Source organism: Brachyistius frenatus, unplaced genomic scaffold, assembly GCF_029030835.1.
Source record: "Brachyistius frenatus isolate BFR_SWC_R1_liver_20210118 unplaced genomic scaffold, ASM2903083v1 Contig_140, whole genome shotgun sequence".
NCBI classification, from domain to species: Eukaryota; Metazoa; Chordata; class Actinopteri; family Embiotocidae; genus Brachyistius; species Brachyistius frenatus.
Window position 1 is genome coordinate 275999 of NW_027210739.1, and position 18915 is coordinate 294913.

The 18915-nt window shown below is 39.6% G+C and overlaps 1 protein-coding gene across 1 annotated transcript in view; it reads left to right on the forward strand.

Annotated features, from left to right (window-relative positions):
* Positions 1 to 18915, forward strand: part of LOC138630742 (astrotactin-2-like) — a 231177-nt gene that overhangs the window by 141700 nt on the left and 70562 nt on the right. The window contains exons 12-13 of the mRNA XM_069715244.1: positions 9826 to 9992; positions 11956 to 12144. Coding sequence (XP_069571345.1) covers positions 9826 to 9992; positions 11956 to 12144 — 356 coding nt within the window. The remainder of the gene's footprint in view (positions 1 to 9825; positions 9993 to 11955; positions 12145 to 18915) is intronic.

Below are 18915 nucleotides of genomic sequence, written 5' to 3' on the forward strand. Positions count from 1 at the left end.
CTTTTTTTTTTTTTGGGGGGGGGGGGGGCATTTTAATGGCTGCAAAGCCTTGGTTCATTTTCCAAAGGGTCATTGTTTCTTTTTCTCATCAATTTTATACATAAATGCAACATATAAATGTATATATACCTTAAATGTATTCATAAATCTAATAACATTTGATTTAAGGACATTCAATATGTGCTGCCACATCGCTTTTGTGCTTTCATGTAAAAGTCGTTTGCCTATTTTAGCCAATTATGTAGTACGTTTTCATTCATTAAACCTTTTTTTATGTTACTATAAATGCAAATTGAGTCATATTAACTTATGTTCATGGTTTGTATAAAGTGAGATAGCTGCTATCTATCAAATAATTCACAGTGACATCCATAACTGTGGTCCCAACCGTGTTTTATGGTTTGCACAGCGGTAGCAGCATTTGCATATACAGAGCACTGAACAGACAGTTTCTCATACTAATCCAGCACCAGTAAGATTAATCCTTATTAGACCCAGATGTAGAGGAAGGTGGAGGAAGTCCGTATAAAATATTTATGACTATGCACTGATAAACTTTGGATTGTTTTTCAAACCCTATCATACGTCAAGGCCCTCGAGTGGCATGTTTTATTTAGTGTCCACACACGTGCATTACACACAGGACCAACACACTCTATATTATTTTATCCTCCCAAGCTGACTATTAACATGCAGCAAACCATATTTAACAAATGCCAGGAGAAAGAAAAGAATAAGGAAGGAATGCACACATCCTCCTGTCCTTTTCCTCCAGACCTCATTTAAGGGGACAGTCAACTTGGAAAGACTCGGCTTCAACTCACACTTTCAGGAACTATAAAAAGAAAAATAATGTTACTCTAAAATAATTCAGAGCAGTTTCTCTCCTCTGTGTGCTGCTGATTAATATGCGGACAAAGAGACTGACAAAGCCTTCTAGTCTTCAAAGATTAACTCGGAGGATCCCAGACACTGGTATTATTTTCTTTTCTGACTCCTTTGGGTTGGTGTTCTTTTAACCACCCATGTCAGAGTGGGTGCTAACACAGAGCAGCGACATACCACACGGAGGGCTTAAAATCCGTTATCAGAGTCAGTCCCTCAAGGCCGTCTGCTGCTCTTAAGACAGTTGAAATGCATTTGCAATGAACTAAATTCCAGTCGGAACCAGTGCTGAAGTTTCTGGAGACATGTCTCTTTTTTTTTCATTTCATTTTGCCTGCGTTTCCTCTCTACTTCTGCTGAGCCAGAATAAATGTCAGCTGGGTTATCCCTGTCGCCTCTAACCCCAGCTGATGATAACAGCTGTTGTACGCGCAGGTTTGTGGTTTGAGACAGGTAATGTTTTTGTGCTAGTGTCATCACTCAGATCATCAAACAAACAGCAGTTGGCTGTATTATGCAGAACAGTTGTGATGTGTAAAAAAACTCTACTCTGTTATTCTGTTTACATTACAGCCTGAGCTGCCGTTTCCATTATCACAGTCACTTGTTTCCATTGTGTCAAATGGATTCTTGTTTACTGGAAATGTTTCTCTGGCATTAGTTGTGTCTAAATAGCAGAAAGCAGAAGAGAGGAAAAAGAAGGGAACGGTATATTTAGTAAGTTAATTAAACCTTGATTTACATAAATCCACTGAGACCAGACAAACAGAATTAGAACATACAGCACGTTACATACACAAGACAATTCTGTTTTACATTTTAAAGATTGCAATTACAAGTGGTAGTTGTAAGGTCAGAGGTAAAATCCTTATTAGTTAGTGGGTTTTTTTTTTTAAATTTTTGATTTCCGTTTTACATTGTATCTTGTAAAGAGCAGAATAATTAAAAATGGCTTCTAGGCATTTAACATTTGATAGATAACGTACGACATGATAGAAAAGTCTTGTGTAGCAACATGTGAACCTCCGCTAACACTTTTAATGAAGTCGAAGCAACATCAGAGAAGTTCAGGAAACCTCCCTGGTTGTATGGGGGTTGTGTGAACAACAACAATATAGTATTTACCCGGTCGGGTGGAACGAGTGGTGCGATCGCAGTGTAACATGTGGTCAGCGTACCGTATCATCTACTGCGTTTGTGAATTAATGCACCAAGCGAACTCTCTTAGAGCCACTTCAAGTTCAAAACTCTACAAACTTTTTGCGGTAATTAGCTTCTTTTTTTTTTTAAATACATTTTCATCAACTGATGCATAAAGAGCTTTCTGTGTTTTTGTTTATGGCACATTGTCATATCCAGCCACAGTATTTGTCCTCCTAATGGAAATGCTCAGAGGCAGAGCAGATGGTAGGATATTAGTGGCATATCTTTCATTAGTTGATGTCCCTTTTGGGACATCTCTGGCGAAGTTGTTTGACTGCAGGGTTGGCCAAGATGTATTTTTCTAAATTCAAGCACTGATCTAGACTTTAATTTTGGCCCATCAAACTCCAGTTGTTTACAGCAGTTTAGAGAAGACAGATACTGTCGTCTCTGACTCATTTTAAGTTGCGTGCACACTGTCCCAGAATTATAGTGTTTATTAAAATGTGTGGCACACTCCAAAAGTCAAGAATTAAATGATGAGTTGTCAGTGTGGAGCCATATTTCTGCTTGGTTGCCTCTGGTTTGCATAAAGAGTCAGCAGGGAGGAAAAAATGGCATCTCCACACAAACAAAACGTTTGTGCAAACCCTCATCCCCAATCCCTCTTTACCCAGCATCCCCTGCATGTCCCCACAGTTCCTGACAACTGAGCATCATGACTTCCCCTGCTCTGCTGCACAGTGCAGCTCAGTTTACCTCATTACCACTGAATTTCAATGCTTTATGGTTTAAAGCGAAACGCATTGTGATCATTTTTGTTTCATCCTGTTGGTTAAAAGCCGGATCAAGTTTGTCATTTAGTGCACCGGAGAGATTCACATAACTCTGATGCAGCCGCGGTTGGGAATTCAAATAGAATTCAGTTCAATGAAGTTGAAATATAAGCATCCATTTGCAAAATAATTAAAACATCTAATAATGTAAAAAATATAGTATTTGACTCATTAATATGATCTAGAATCGGATTATCCGATGAATGGGTGAGAATACTGAGCAACGTCAATGAACACCCGAAGCAGAGGTTTTGTTTTATATTTCTATCAAAATCTACGAGTTCAATTTGACTTTCTTACTTAGGAGCGTAATACTTTTATGAATTATTCAACGAGATAATTTCTCTGTGGATAGAACTTCATTCAGTTCAGTCTGACAAACATAAAATGGATTAAGTGGTGAATCACATATGCTTCAAGATTTCTATTAGCAATTCTAGTCACTTCTAGTCATTTAATAAGCATGGGTGGATTCATTTTGGATATAAAACTACAGATTATATGTTCTTTTATAGATGCAGATATCAAGAAGAGCAGAAAATACACATTTATTTTTTGTTGTATTGCTGCTCGTTCAGTAAAAAGCTGAAAGGTGCATTTGGATATCTGCCTCAAAGGCTTACTTCAGAAAACCAACAAGCCAATACTTTACTTTTAAAACCAGTGAAAGTAAATGTGTGTCGCAGTGGTTATATGTTCTATAATTGCTGTCCTGACGTGACCAAACATAAATCATTGTTAATAAACCATGTAATCATCAAAGGAAGCAAATGACAGCAGTTCTGAAATGCCTTTGGCGAACAAGCTGAGCTGAATGTCTGGTGGAGTTGCAGCACAAAGCTATCCTTCACTCTCACAGTCATCTGTTGTATTGTCACCACTAAAGAAAGGTGGGGGAGGAACATCGACAGCGTAGCTTGTAAACACTGCGACTCTCCATTGTGGAGAATAGAGTTGAAGGACCTGGATATGCACATTAAGATTTTCCCTGTGTAGAGACGGGATGCCCAATACTAAATCATCCCGTTAGAGAGTGAAGTGTGTGAAATACAACAAGGCAGCATATGTTTTTGTGTGCAGTATATCCATCTAAATATACTTTAATGGCTGTCTGCATACGTAAAACAATTCCCGCTAGAAAATGTTCAATTTTGCTCCCACCATCTAAGAGATAAATGTATTTTCTCACCGCAGATTAAAAATGGAGTCACGTAAATATGAGAAACAAACAGTTGGATTTGGACTTCCTGCCTTTCACTGAGTGTGTTCACACGGACATGAGTGTGCATCTCTAGCTTGTGTCTCATGACATAGCATGTTGTAAAATCATTGAGGTTTTTTTCGGGTGAGAAAGCAGCGAAATGCCGACCTGTTCAAATCCGCCGACACGTTCCAGAATCCCGGTTTCCCAAATGTCAGATTTTGTCAGCGAATGCAAAACTGATGACACCTGTGAAAATATCAGTAGCACGGATGCTGATGTTTGTCACGTGTGCAGGGATGTGCATAACCAGGTTTCTCTGTGTTGCATGTACACTTCGTATCCCGAATGCTCCACGAAAACACGCTCACTGAGGAAGATATTGCATCTTGCAAGTTTTGTGCTCTCGGAGCAATAAAAGTGTTGTGCCTAATTTAACACATTTGTGCAGCGGTGGCGCTGCAGGGCATGCATCACTGCCACCTCTAAACCAGATTAGGCTGTCAAATATGCTTTTAGACTGTTTGATTTTTTTTCTCCCCGCCTGTCGTTGTGATTTAGAGCTGTGCTGTTTCAAAAACTTTTCTTGCTTTTTGAAAGACTCGGCACACATCTTTCTTAAGAATATATTGTTTCCTTATTATGCTCAAGTCTGCACTGTTTGCAACATTTCCTGAGCCCCGTGTTGTATTGTACTTCTTCGTATTTCTTTTTTCTCTGAAATATTTGATGGCCACTAAGTATGAACATCCAGCATCTTAATTTTGACAAGATCATTATCAGAAATAGAGTTCTCATAGATTCTACTCACTTCCTGATTAAAGCTGAGGGCAGTAATGGGTGATTAGAAAAATGAATAGCGTTCATTGAGAATGTTTGAATGTTAATTTGGAGGGGTGATCTATGTGCAGTATGTAATGTGTAGGGGAGATGAATGTGCAGTTTCATGAGTACTTAAATTTATTCATTTTCCCATCATTTCTTCAGACCTGCTTACCCCGTGCTTTTAACCCTCGAGTATACTCAGCAGCGTGATGCCATCGCTCTCATTCTTAATGGTGTTGTGAAATTCTCCTTTGTAAAAGCCCCCAGAGGAAATATACGTACATACACAACCTTATGTTGCCGTCATGCGCCCACACTCAGCGACACGGCAGATATGCACACTGCAACAGAACAAATGATAATAATACGTAATCCTCAAAATTCTTTACGAGTGGTGGACGCTAATAATTGACACAAGAACATACAAATGCACGTACACACTTGTACCGCATATGACATTTGTACTGCTTCTTTTAAATAGTTTATTTTAAATCATGTGTAAATTACTCAATTGCCAAATTCTAATGGCTTTTTAATGTATTTTCAATTAGCTGCTGAGGTGGTAATTTTAGTAACAAGTCAAGGAAGTTGTCTCCATATTTCTTGAACAAGTGGAGCAGATTTCTTTGGCCGGTTCTCGTTCTGCTGGAGTCGCGACGGAAGAACTGACTGAAACTCCTTCATGTGAAATACAAATGGTCGCCCTGCCGCAGCCTTCGCGTCTTTGGAGAGTTGTCCGAGGAGAAAGAGCAAGTAGCTCGTGGGCTGCGCTAATGGCTAACCTTAAGAACTTTCATTCAACCACAGAGTGCTGCATGACAATTCTGAATTACAGACAGCTATTCCCACAGCGCGGCCTCGGTGTGATGAATGACTCCAATCTCGTTCTCCTGAGGAAGTCAGCAACACATCCACAAGACACAGTGAATGGATCTGAGGCCGGAGAGCGTTCGCAGAGAATGCTGAACACACTGTACGGGGACAAACGTGCGAACAACGCAATGAAATTGTCGGCAAATAAAGAATACAAATGAAGCTGATGTACCCTTAGGTCAACATTACTCGATACCCTTTGAGTGAAAATAGTGTTTATTCCAGCTTCAGCCTGAGATCTTAATTTGATAACATCGTCTTCCCTTTATGGGAAGAATAATTATGTTTTAGTAATTCTCATTATGACAAGTCAATAGCAGTCGCCGACGATAGTGTTGTTTAAGCACATCTAGACATACAGCGTACAAACCAACAGTCATCTGACTGGTCAAGCCCTTCCTGGACAAAGCTCAATATAAGAGTTACTTAGTCATTTATTTGGCAATTGTACGAGTATAAGACGCAGAGAGGGAAAGGCAAAAAATGAAGTCCATTTAAGTGAAAGCCTGACGGGACTGCGAGGGTCTTCCAAATGTCGGCACACGTAATTCTTTAAGCTTTCGGTGGAATCCTCAGCTCATCTGCCTGCTCTCCGTCTCCATTGTTCCCATTAATGCCTTGTGCTTGATGGTTTTCACAGAAAGCCTTGATAAGCGGAGAACGGCTGCTGCCCTGGGGGCTATTCCAGACGTTGGAGGTTTCACCCTTTGCAGTGGTGTACCTTTCAAACCCTGTGATACTTCACTGAGGATGAGATGGTACACAATAGAGAACATAAGAGAGCAGCTCTACACACGTTTTAAGCACCCAGTGATCGATGTTATCATCCAGAACTCTTCCCACACTTTATCTCACAGAAAAGCTTTGTCACAGTATTTAAAGCATTACGAAGTATTTTCCCTTTTATACCCTGTGAACCTTAAAAAGCATTTAATTCAACAGCTTGAATATTTTTAGATCTATTAAACATCCGGCTGACATTCCTGCCTCTCTTCAGTAATAAGTTGCATGCTGTTTTAAAACATCGCTCGCATTGTTGAGCAATGCCTCAATCCTCTCTTTTTATCTATCTACCCCATTTTTTTCGGACTTGATTACCCCCCTTATGTCTCCAGTATTGTCATTTTTATTTGATTTTTTTTTTTAAAACCAAACACACTGAGGTGCATAATTGCTTTTGTGACCAAAGGTTTGCGCCAAAGAAAAGTCTTTCTGATCTCGGGAACCTTTTAGAGCTAGACTGGCATTCAAGAGCTATTTGTCACGCTCTGTTGTGTGAAGAGGATTTGGACTCTGTCTAGTTTGTACAGTCAAAATACTTCTGAAGGGCAAAAAAAACATGTTTTATGTTTTGACCTTTCAGCACATTCAGGGTTAAAGAGGAAAAAGAACCAATTATTGTGTGAATCAATTATAAACCCTTTCTATTAAAAACGATTAGTCATTGGCTTAAATCCACGGAGTACAGTTCTGCTGGATTTGGTTAAATAGACTGCAGTTATTGGAGGTATGGAAGTATAAAAGGAGCAGCACATGAAATGAACTTTACATGTATTGTCTAGACCAAGTTGATAAGTTGGGAGATAAAAAGGGATAAATGTCAGGTACCAGAGATTGAAGTAATTCAATTAAAGTTATTTCCCCTCTTAGCTGATGATCTGACTTGCATATTACTGTATGTTGATGCACGTCACTACTGCGAGCAGCTGAAGCTCTTTAAACCTTAACACCACACTTCTTTCTGTGTTTTCTAAGATTTCCTCAGTGAAATAATAGTAACGAATGGCTTTCACCGACTGAACATTGATGAATGTGTTTCATAGTTTATATTTGTTTGGCAGAAATACATCAAAATCAACAGAAATAATTTTTATCGGATGTCGTCGCACGCCAACGACTAATCCCACGCGGCCGCGCAGAACTCGAGGAATCACAGATGAGTCAGAGTGGCCGTCAGTGAAGCTCGTCAACGGTGCTCCACAAACTGCGAAATGATTTTGTCAGTCTTCATTTCAAAACAACACAAGTTGGTTCCATCAATACTCACTCAAAGAAGAAATTGCAGCAACACTCGCAGCTGTCAGAAAAAATGTTAAGTCATTATAACCAAGATTTGTAGTCGATATCTCAGAGTTTGGTTTGATGGTCGGGGTCTCGCCCCAGCGGTCGAAAGCCTGTTAAATATTCAGAGATGATAATGAATAGAAATTATAAATAGCATCCGTCTGCACCAATAATGTCATGGATAAACGTTGTTGTTTTTTTTACCTTTAATGTCACAGTCAGTAGGAAACGGATAACAAGTCACAACAATCACGTATTACTAACAGATCTTTCTCTGGGAAAAATTTACATAAAAAACACAAACATGCGAGTCCTGTTTCTCTGTACTTACGTTTTATTTTATATTTCTTTCACATTGTGTTCACTCGGGAGGAAACACAACCTCAGATGAGAAGAATATATTGCACGTGTGCTCGGTATTGCATCCCTGATGTAGTTTGGTCGTGAATATTTTGCAGGTATAGTGCATTTCCACATATGACGGCCAACTGGAAAACAAGGCTGGTAAAGAAGAATCTACAATATCACGCATTGAGAATAATGAGTCTGACGAGGCAGTGAGCGAAACGCGTTGCTCCTGGCAACTAAAAGATGATTGATCATATTTGTATTGGCTGAGTGTGCTTCTTCGAATTTTAATTCTAAGATTCTAGAAAAAAAAACTAGTTATCATTTTTCAATATGAACTAATAAACTAAGTGAATGTAACTTTGTTTTATTTCTAAATATGAAAATGCCTTGTCAATACTGTTTCCCATCAGCATTTGGCTGGCCCCTGAACACATGAGCTGAGTCAGCAGAAAAAAAATTAACCTCTTTGTTTTGTTTGTGTAATAATCTTTTGTTTACAACCTGGATGGATTATCCCATCTGAATCATGACAGTAAGCTATTAAGTCATTAATTGTGGGTACAATTACATTTCTAATGGAGTTCTGCTTTGTTATAGTAGAATGCATCTGCTGTTTCTGCATTCATGCTCAATTTGCATTTCTTATGCTGGAGGAAATATAATTCATTAAAAATCCACTTCATAAATTAAATGCTGCAGTGTAAATTATCCAATCTAAAGTTAGTATAATGGAATAATGGGCCAATTGTTCCTTTTCAGATTTCTGTCCAGAGTTTTATATTCAGGTGTTCGTTTTTTTATTTCTTTTTTTTTTTGTGTTGGGTCCCAAAGTTGAACTAAAACTCAACAGTGAACTGAGACATTAAAACAAAATGTTTACCAGTGATAAGAGCTTGTGTTATCGGTAAACTACTGCCAACTACTACCACTCTTATTAAACCACCGCTGACTTTACAAATTCAAATAACTTCCCTAAAGTTTCAATGGACTCAGTTTAATTTCAAAGTTGTGAGAATGAAACTTCTAACACTGTGTTCACTACACTTCTACAAGTCAAATGTTTTCTGTTTTCCTGTCTGTCTCTCGGTTTCGAATGGACAATATCCCCCTACACACACACACACACACACACACACACACACACACACACACACACACACACACACACACACACACACACACACACACACACACACACACAATTTCCTTTCATTGGCCTGGGGGAGAGCTAGATGTCCACGTCTCCTCCGATAAACATTAAGTCTCCTGCCACGCTTTCCCACCTGCCAGTGTGCAGCGTCATCAGGAGAAGTTTAATGCACATGGAGTTTGGATTCTGGCATGAAAAAAAACAACAACAACCCAGAGACGAGCAGTGTTTCATTTTATAATCACATGTATTACTTAAAAAAAAAATAATAATAATGATAATAATTGTATCAAAGGCTTTATTCTTCTTTCTCATCCGACTATATTTGCCCTCAGTGCCTTCTGATCCTGATTAAAATGCACATTCTGACCTCTGTGCTTTACTCTCTTCCTCTTTGTTCCTAATCTATGCCTTCCTCCCCCCCCCCCCCCCCCACCTCCATCAACGTCTCCCTCCCACCGCCTCTCCTTCTTACGCTGAATTCCTTTTTCTTGCAGTGTCCTGAGGGGCTGAGGCCAATGAAGGATGGCTCAGGTTGCTATGACTACTCCAGGGGCATCGACTGCACCGATGGCTTCAATGGAGGCTGTGAACAGCTGTGTCTCCAGCAGCTCATGCCCCTCGAAGATGACCCCGGTTTGAGCAATGTGCTCATGTTTTGCGGGTGAGAATAAGTCACAGTAAAAAAAAAAAAAGAAATTGAAAGGTGTCTGCAGGCTGGACGTGAAGCTTCCTTGTAAAAAAAAAAAAACTTCACGAGTGATGTTTAAATCAAGAAATAATGGTGCAGGCGAATACCCACGAACAAATGAGTAACTCACCCATATAGTGGGCAATATTCACTTGCCAATTGTAATTGTAAGTATTTCAAGCATTACCAACATTAATATTATCTACATTACTGAGTACAATATATGTACCAGGTTCCCATTTGTCTGCTGCACTCAAGATATTTCTTTTTTAAAGGCAGCATCCAGGATTTATACCTGAATCTTGGACCATGCTGGCTGCACTTCCTGCACATTATTCCAGTGATCCTCCCACTGCGTGAACGCCCTCTTCCTCATCCAACACGTTCCACTGAGCTGATGTACTGTATGTGCAGCGGGGCAGGTTTTCAGCACCTTCCCTAGAACAATGCATATAATCTCCAGGAAGGTGTAAATTGAAAAGAAAAAAAAAAGGTTATATACTGTGGGAATGAAGGGGGCCAATGGAGCCGGTCTCCGACGTCGTTACTCTGTTGAAATCCAACACTTCTCATTTTTTCTTGTCTTTTTTTTTTTTTTTAAAGCCCTAATGTGCACCATGAAAACATTTCCCACACCATTATACCAGCCGTTAGGCCCTATAAACCAGGAAGAGTGGTTCAGTGGGTTCAGGCTTTTGTGTTTGTCAGTGGTATTCCACAACACGTGCTGTAGCATGGATCAGTAGACCATGCAACTTATTTTCTTTTGTACCCTTCAATTTTACTCTTCTTGTTCATTACTGCAAACCTCTGTTTTCTTTTACGTTAACAGCAGAGTTAGAGTCAAAGTTGTTGTGCATTTTAGAGAAGCTGATCTTGTAACCTGTCTCTGATGACGTTGATCATGTAGCTTCTATTCTATACCGGTGTTATGTCAATGAGCATGTGGGGTTTTGGAAAAGTAGGAGCAGACCAGAGGAAGCATGCTGGCACATGAAGGACGGAGTCATTTATTGGAAAGGACCGAAATAAACGAGGAAGACTGATACGCAGGAACACGAGAAAGAAGCAAAACTACACGACATGATGTCTGAAACAAGTCGTGGCAACTTTTCAGGAAGAGCAACTCAGAAAGACCAATTTATTTTTGTCAGTCATTTCTATCTCATCAGTGTGAACACTCTCTGATATACACATGGACAACTGTCAAGATATTTTCTTTGATCGCGGAGTCAGTGTGGTTATGCAAATGTGTGAAATGGCTAGCAGATTTTTAAAACTGGCCAGTGCAACTCAAATTAATTAAGTGCGCTGAGCGGCATTGCTCTCATTCTGTAATAAGACTAACTGTTGGTTTATAGAAAGGGAAAAAGGACTTTGCTTTTTATTTTTTTACCAAAACTCAGTGTTGGCAGCAACAGAGTTCTCCTCCCCACCGAGGCGATGAGCCCGAAGCTCGCAGCAAACAGCAGTGGACGTCCAGCCTCGTCTGTAAAGCGCGATTGTGCAGAAAAATAGAGCAGATATGATAATTGTGACTAACTGCAGAGTCGGCTGAATTCTGCCCGATTGGAATCTGTTTTAGAACCGTTTCCAGCACAGAGTTTGTGTCCACAGCGTCTACGGTGATAACGGCGAGCACACTTCTTCACAGATGTAAAAGACATTTTAATCTTGTCTATTAAAATAAGACCCAGACTTAAAGATTTAAAAGAAGAAAAAATATAGTATAAAGAAACAACCTGGAATTTCCACTATTGCACAACCAGGATAGATGCAGGTTGTATTCAGCTGTGACAGAGTGGTGGTCACGTCCCTGAATGCCTCAGAAAACACGTGTAAACAAATACTTTTAGATTGAAATACTAAACTTGTATTGACAGGTTTTTTCCTCCTCCTGCTCCTCCTCCTCCTCCTCCTCCTTCCTCCTCCTCAGGTGCGTGCAGGAGTACAAACTAGCAGGGGACGGGCGCTCCTGCCTCCTGCAGTCAGACAACTGTGAAGGACCAAAGTGCCCAAGGCAGGATGTCCACTTCAATGACACCCTGTTTGGTGAGATGCTGCATGGATACAACAACAAAACCCAGCAAGTCAACTTGGGACAGATATTCCAAATGACCTTCCGGTAACTAGTGTACAAGCACATGCATCACACTAACACAAATGTTATTTGTCAGAATAACACAAAGACAATATTTCCATATTTTTCTTCCATTGTTAGTGGCCATTCAGTATATTGTTCTTGCCTTTTCTTTAACCTTATCTAGAATATTGACTCATGTTTTTATCCTGTCTCTCTTTTTGGATGGTTTATAAAACAAAACAAAAATCTCATTTTGTATTATTCCATCCACACGTGTAGACACTTGAAGTCTTCCCTCGAGACCTGTTGTTCCACATGTTCAAGTTTTTTCTGCATCTCGGAAGACAAATCATTTTTTCGTAGCGGCCTTCTTTAATCAGTTTTGGGTGGTAGGAGAGATAGAAAGGCTCGAAAACCTGCGTGGAGCCGCTCTGGGAATCAGTATTCAGGGTTCGCCGTTGGATTACTGCATCTGTGTTTGCACAGATGTGTGTGTGCGTATGAGTATATGAGAGAGAGAGAGAGAGAGAGAGTGTGTGTGAGAAGGGTATGAAAGAGTAATGGCGGAGTGAGGATTGAGACTTATCCCATGGCAGTTCTCCTTAAACTGTCAGCCCTCTGCACACCTGGCTCCCTCTGATAAGTCACATGCTGTCTGTGATGAAATGCTCAACACCGAAGGATGATGAGGGTCTATCTATGCACGCAAATACAAATAATCTCTCTCACACAAACTATACAGCGGCACAGTTTCCTTTGCCGTAGCCATGAAAACGCTTTTCATCTCTTCTGCTCTCCGGGTCACAATAGTTGTGGCTTGGTTAAAAAAAACAACCCCACGCTACGTCTGCTGTTGCTCCTCAAGGTCACGGCTCGGTGACCGATATACACAACGTATATTGTTGTGAGTCGGTATCTCTGCAGCTTACATATACTTTCATGAAAACAAAGAACGATTTAACCGTTTCTCCTTTCATACGTCATCGTGGAATTATTTGACATCCAGATGGATTTTATGTGATTGTATTGGTCTTTTTTTTTTTTTTTTTTAACATAATCAAATTCAATTCACTATTGAGATCTCCTCGTGTGCAGAAAGGCCCCGGTTAAGTGCTTTCTAGTCTGCACTGTTGCCACATAGGGAAAAAAAGTGAATAATGTTCAGATCAGAGCGTTTCTAAGGTGCTTGTGAGACGTCCGCTCTCAAAAATGTGCTATAATTCAGGTAGTGTAATTTCACATAGTTCCTGTGAGTAGTCAGCATTTCAGTAATCCACAGAGAAGTCTATGAAAAGAGCACTTCTGCCTTTAATATGCTTATATTATTATTTTATAAAGCTTTCAGATGAAGCAATTCTAAATGACATTAAGATGAATTTATTTGGGATTTAACACTGAATTGTGTCCGCAGCTTTCCTTGAAGATGTTTTTTGGATCTAGTAAGCTGTTAACTATGCCAACTAGGAAGTGTTAGCTGGCAAGAGTGAGTTATTTTCAAGAGGTGAAGAAATAGACTCTTTTCATAAAATGAAATGTTATTAGCATAGGAATATAATACTGGTTCAAATGTGTTTTTTTTGTGCATTAAAGAGATCATAAAAATTGAGCTGAGTACATAGACAGGGATCCATTGTTTTACTTCTTTGAGTTGAATTTCCAGGAGTGTGCACAGAAGGAGCACATGTCAAAAAGTGGGACACTTTGGAGCATTGACAGGAAAAAAGAGCAACTGTATAGTGTTTAAAAGGGAATTGTTATCTTTGATCACCTCAAGACCTGTAAGCCAAAACGGGCTTAATAACAATCTTTAGAGAATTTGTAGGAAAGATTCTACAGCCTGATACAGGAAGAGGACTGAGGGTCCAACGGTTCCCAAAGGTTCAAGAAGCTTAACCAGTTGGGAACTGCCTCTAATACACTAAACAGGGCACAGTTTGACAGATAAAACAAAGGCATTGGCTTTGGGGATTTTAAACCGGGGCAAAGAGACAGTCTTGATCCATTTGCCCTCGAGCAGTTCGGAGCACAGTGGGTCTTCTGCCTCCAGACTCCAGCTCTACACATCGGGTTACATCAAACCCTGGGCAGGAAAGAGATTTGTACTCAAGCCAGGGCTCAGGAGAGGTTAAACAAATGACATGTTTAAACTAGCCAAACACCTTGGCAGCTCTGAGACACACTAGGCAAGCCATGGAAGATATAGATCTTAATATGGTGGGGGAAAAAAACATATAGTAAATGAAGTACTCTATGCATCACTCATGGAAAAAATAATGTCATTGCTTTTGACCACTGCTTTTTCCCACAATACCAAATTCTTAAATAAATCATGTCTAACTGACCAGTCCAACTTTGGTTACACCACATATTTTGTTGTAATCAAACACTTAAAATATAAGAAGTCATTAGTCAGAGTTAGCATAGGCTGGATTTGTGTTAGATCACCAAGAAAAGACCTCAAAATGTTGTGATGCTGCAAAAGAAATGTGCTTTAAGTGAGTCAGAAGGTAAAAACTATTATTTATAACAGTCACATTTTAACTGGAGCTGAGGAAATGTGCTTGATTATCTCTCATAAAATGTAATCGATCTAATAGCATCGAAATTTTTGTAAAAGATGGAGTCTGCCTACACTGTCAAGGTAACGGCAGTCAAATTCAATGAATATCTTATCGAATGGCCACTCGCTGAATATCAAGTTAAATGTCCACTTAGCCAAAACGATCCCTCCACACTTCATCTGACTTGAATTGGTCAGATATTGTGGTTGTTTATCTTTTCAAAAGGGTTGTGTACACTTTGTCTGCTGAAAGAGTTATATAAAATACGGAGAAACTGAATTTCCTCTTTCCCGTCTCAACCTTCATTTGATTGCACCTGTGCCGTTTGCACCTGCTCCTGGAAGCCGGAGAAATATCTATGCTAATTGCAAGATGCATACTCATCCGCACGTATCTGGTTCCCTGCAGTTAAAGGCACACTCGGCTGATTACATGCAGATGACAGGCAAAGTGCACTTCCAGGCTGATGTGCCTGTTTGGATAAATAAGGCACATGTCTCGAGGTGCAGAGTACGTCTGAAATGAAGCAAAGAAAGCAGTTATACAGACCGACCTACTGTACACAGCTCGGTGGGTTTTGCAGAAGGCAGGGAATATAAAAAGAGAAATAGGAAGGAAGAAAGAGTTACTCTCTGAATCTACGATTTAACTCGACACCCAACTGCTAGGGAAAGAAAAACATTGTTTATTTTTAACCACAAGGTATTTTAGTATGCATCAACACTGGACTTCCATCCTCGTTTTATTGCTTTAATCAGGCTTATTTAACATTTGAAAGTAGAGTTTTTCTTGAGCTATTCATCATTTTAAGTCTAACCAGACAGGCTGAGCGCACAGGAGTTTAATGTTTGACTCCCAGTGCCTCTAATTAAACATGTGTATTACGGCATGTCATCTTACTAAAGTACTTATTCTGCTTAACAAATCCATTGTGTCATTTGTCAAAAGAACAAAAGCTTTGTCTGCTGAATGTCTTCCTCCCTTAAGATTCTCCTTCACACTCAATATATTTATAGCAACTTGTTACAGTTTTCACTCTCATAATTTTCCACACTTTTCCTCCACACCATCTTTGATATGCAGATGTGCATTTTATTCCACAGCCCTCCTCCCCTTCAGTCCTCCACAGTCTACTTGCTCTCTCTCTCTCTCTCTCTCTCACACGCAAAATAATAATAATAATATTCCCCTGCATCAGCAGATCAACGTGAAATATTAGAAGATTGAGATGAATTATATGATTTGAGTCACAGCCTCACAGGTAGTGTTTTAATAGGAAATACTCCCAATGATTTATGACTGTTTTACATTCATTTTGTTTTAAATTGATCTCACTTTGCGCGGCCTCTTGAGGTAAGTCAGGTGAATACATTTTTGCATATTGCTCTAATACAATTAAAGAATAATATAATATCACACGAGCATGTGTTTCTGTGATAAAGTTACACGTATTAATGTGGAAGCTACTGTTGAGAAAATAATCATTACTATACGATTGCAATATTGTATGAGAGATATGAAAACAGAATCCAGACAACAGAGAATGTGTATAGTTATCTGTCTATATTTTTGATAGCACTTTATATCATTTGGCTATTAAATGTATTCTGGCATCTCCACGCAATTTTCAAATTGGACAAAAATGCACCCATAATGCGATTATCTTTGTTTGGAGGTCCACATTCAGTTTGTGTAGTACAGTGTAGTATACGTATATATATTTATATATATCGTATATGTGCAGTAATAACATTGATCTTACCACTCAGAGACAGTTGCGGCACACGCATGCACCAACCAATAGGTGGAGGGAAGCAATTGTGTATGTGTGAATTGTCTTGGAGCATGTTGTCCATCAGTTTTCTGTCAAAGGAATCAACACACACACACACACACACACACACACACACACACACACACACACACACACACACACACACACACACACACACACACACACACACACACACACCTACCAGCCCTGTATCACTCCAAAGCATGTAATACACCTGTCAGTCCACTAGAGGGTACCGTGTCAGTGTCGCCTAACCACGTGGTTTTTCATGCCAAGGTGAGGTGAACTGGGAAACTGACACAAAGTTGCTGTGGACTGACGGGTGCATTACACACCTCGGTGGGAAACTGGTTTCACATACATGGCATGCACTATTTAGTAATATAGATTTTAAAAAATCAGACAGGCATTCAGTTATTATTCATTGGAAAGACTCCAGTTAGCCAGACACGATTGGTACTTAGCAGTTTGAAGTGTTTAGTAGTTGTTAGACCTGATCCAATATAGTCTCATTGGAAAACCCATCAGAACTTCATTTGCATTAACAAAATTTCAAAAACAAGAGATCTGATCGTAACAGGTCCAAAGAGAATACAAACACTGAGCACAAAGCAGCTAACAAGGAGCTGCAGTACATGTCATCCTCCTTTTATTTCATAGTTCACACTCTCAGTCTCACTTAAAAAAAAACACCTTGTTTTTTTATTCAGCAGTCAGCACATGATCAGAGCTGATAGATTCTGCTTAGAAACGCTTGGTCATTCATCTTATTAACAGAAACCTGAGTCCAGCTGCAACACAAGAAAACTCCGTTCAGACCTGATAATGGATCATTATGATAATTGTATTCCTATCTTGATGGAGAATATCAATTTATTGCACTTTGTTGTAAAGATATAATGAAAAAGAAAGGCCTGTAATTATCTGGATGATACATAGTCAATCACGAGATAGATGAGTGAAATCGCTTAGGTTAAGTATTTTATCTCAATGAGACATTAATCCTTTCTGAATCAAGCTCCTTTCTGTTCATCTTTTCAAAGATAGTTCCCTTCCTTTGAAACGTTGCTCAGAGAGAGATGGCATTGTTGTGACGACTGTCAGAGGTTCAGCTTGTGACAAATGAGAAGCAGTGGCTGATAAAGAGAAGAAAAAAAGAAGTTTCACCTGCTCCGTGAAGGCGACGCTGCCACCGTTGTCACGCCGATGAATAAGACACACTCTTACGAAAAGCAAAAAGATATAGTTAGAAGGAATAAAAATTTTAAAAAAAGAAATATGCTTTTGATAGGAACTCTGTACTAACTCCTCATCACCGCTCACCTCTCAAACTAAGACGACACCACAACATGAATAATTTGTGAATCTGGCAGCCCACAAGGCTCACAGGCATAAACACAGCTACATTTCCATGTTCCTCTGTAATTTTCAGTAATTATCTCCTCGGTGCACACACGGTAGCTTCTACTGGGGAGTTGAGTCAACAAACATTATAAGGCGATTTCTTCCCACGTAATGAGTAGCCATGAGACAGTGCGGCAGACTGCTGGACTGAAGGGTTAAACTGCTCAAGGTTGACGACGAAGCTTCCTAATTCTCTTCCTAAAATAAATGGACCTCTCGCTCTTTCTGTTTCATGTTCCCAACAATGAATCTAGCGTTTACAAAAAAAAAATTCTGGTTGTCTGCACACAGACATGCGTGTGGATGTGACGCCGAGGTTTTTGCGTGATGTCCTTGCTCTAAAGCGCTGATGGTTATTCTGATACTTAGATCATAATAGTAAACGCATCCATGCAACGTTAGATTAATTCAGTCATCATTATTTTCCGTCACTAAATGCCTCGCTGTCTGCTGTGTGCGTACACATTTAGTTGCGTCTGGCTTGTTGACACAACAAATGACTTCTACTGTACCACGGCCTGCTTCACTCAGACTATATATAGTGTATTTGCTAATTCACAGTAGTGTGTATAGATTTAAAGTAGATTTAAAGGGCCACTCCACTATTTTTATGCACAGAGGTGAGATTAGTACTAGTACTTAACCTGTGAAAACAGTTGTATAATATGTTCTGTGTCTCTGGAAGGAGTTTTGTGTTGCTGAGATAACCCATCATGATGCCATCATGGTTTTCTGTGCTTAGGCTCAGAGTCTGTACTTTTTATGTATTTCTTTTTTTTTTTTTTTTTTTTTTTTTCACAAAAGGTCTGCAGTAAAAATTGGGGTCTTGGCATGTGAGTGTTTCCCAGGTAGGGATGGTCTCTTTTGGAAAGATGCTGTTGAGTTGCACTATTGGACGTGTAGGATCTAACTTTTGAATTATTATAACAGCCCATTTAAACTCACATGCATGTTAAAAACAACATGTTAAATGCACTCAATGTGTTGCAATAGGAACTTCAGTGGATGTGATGACTGGAGGTGGCTGGGTCTCAGCCAAGTGTAAATGCCATC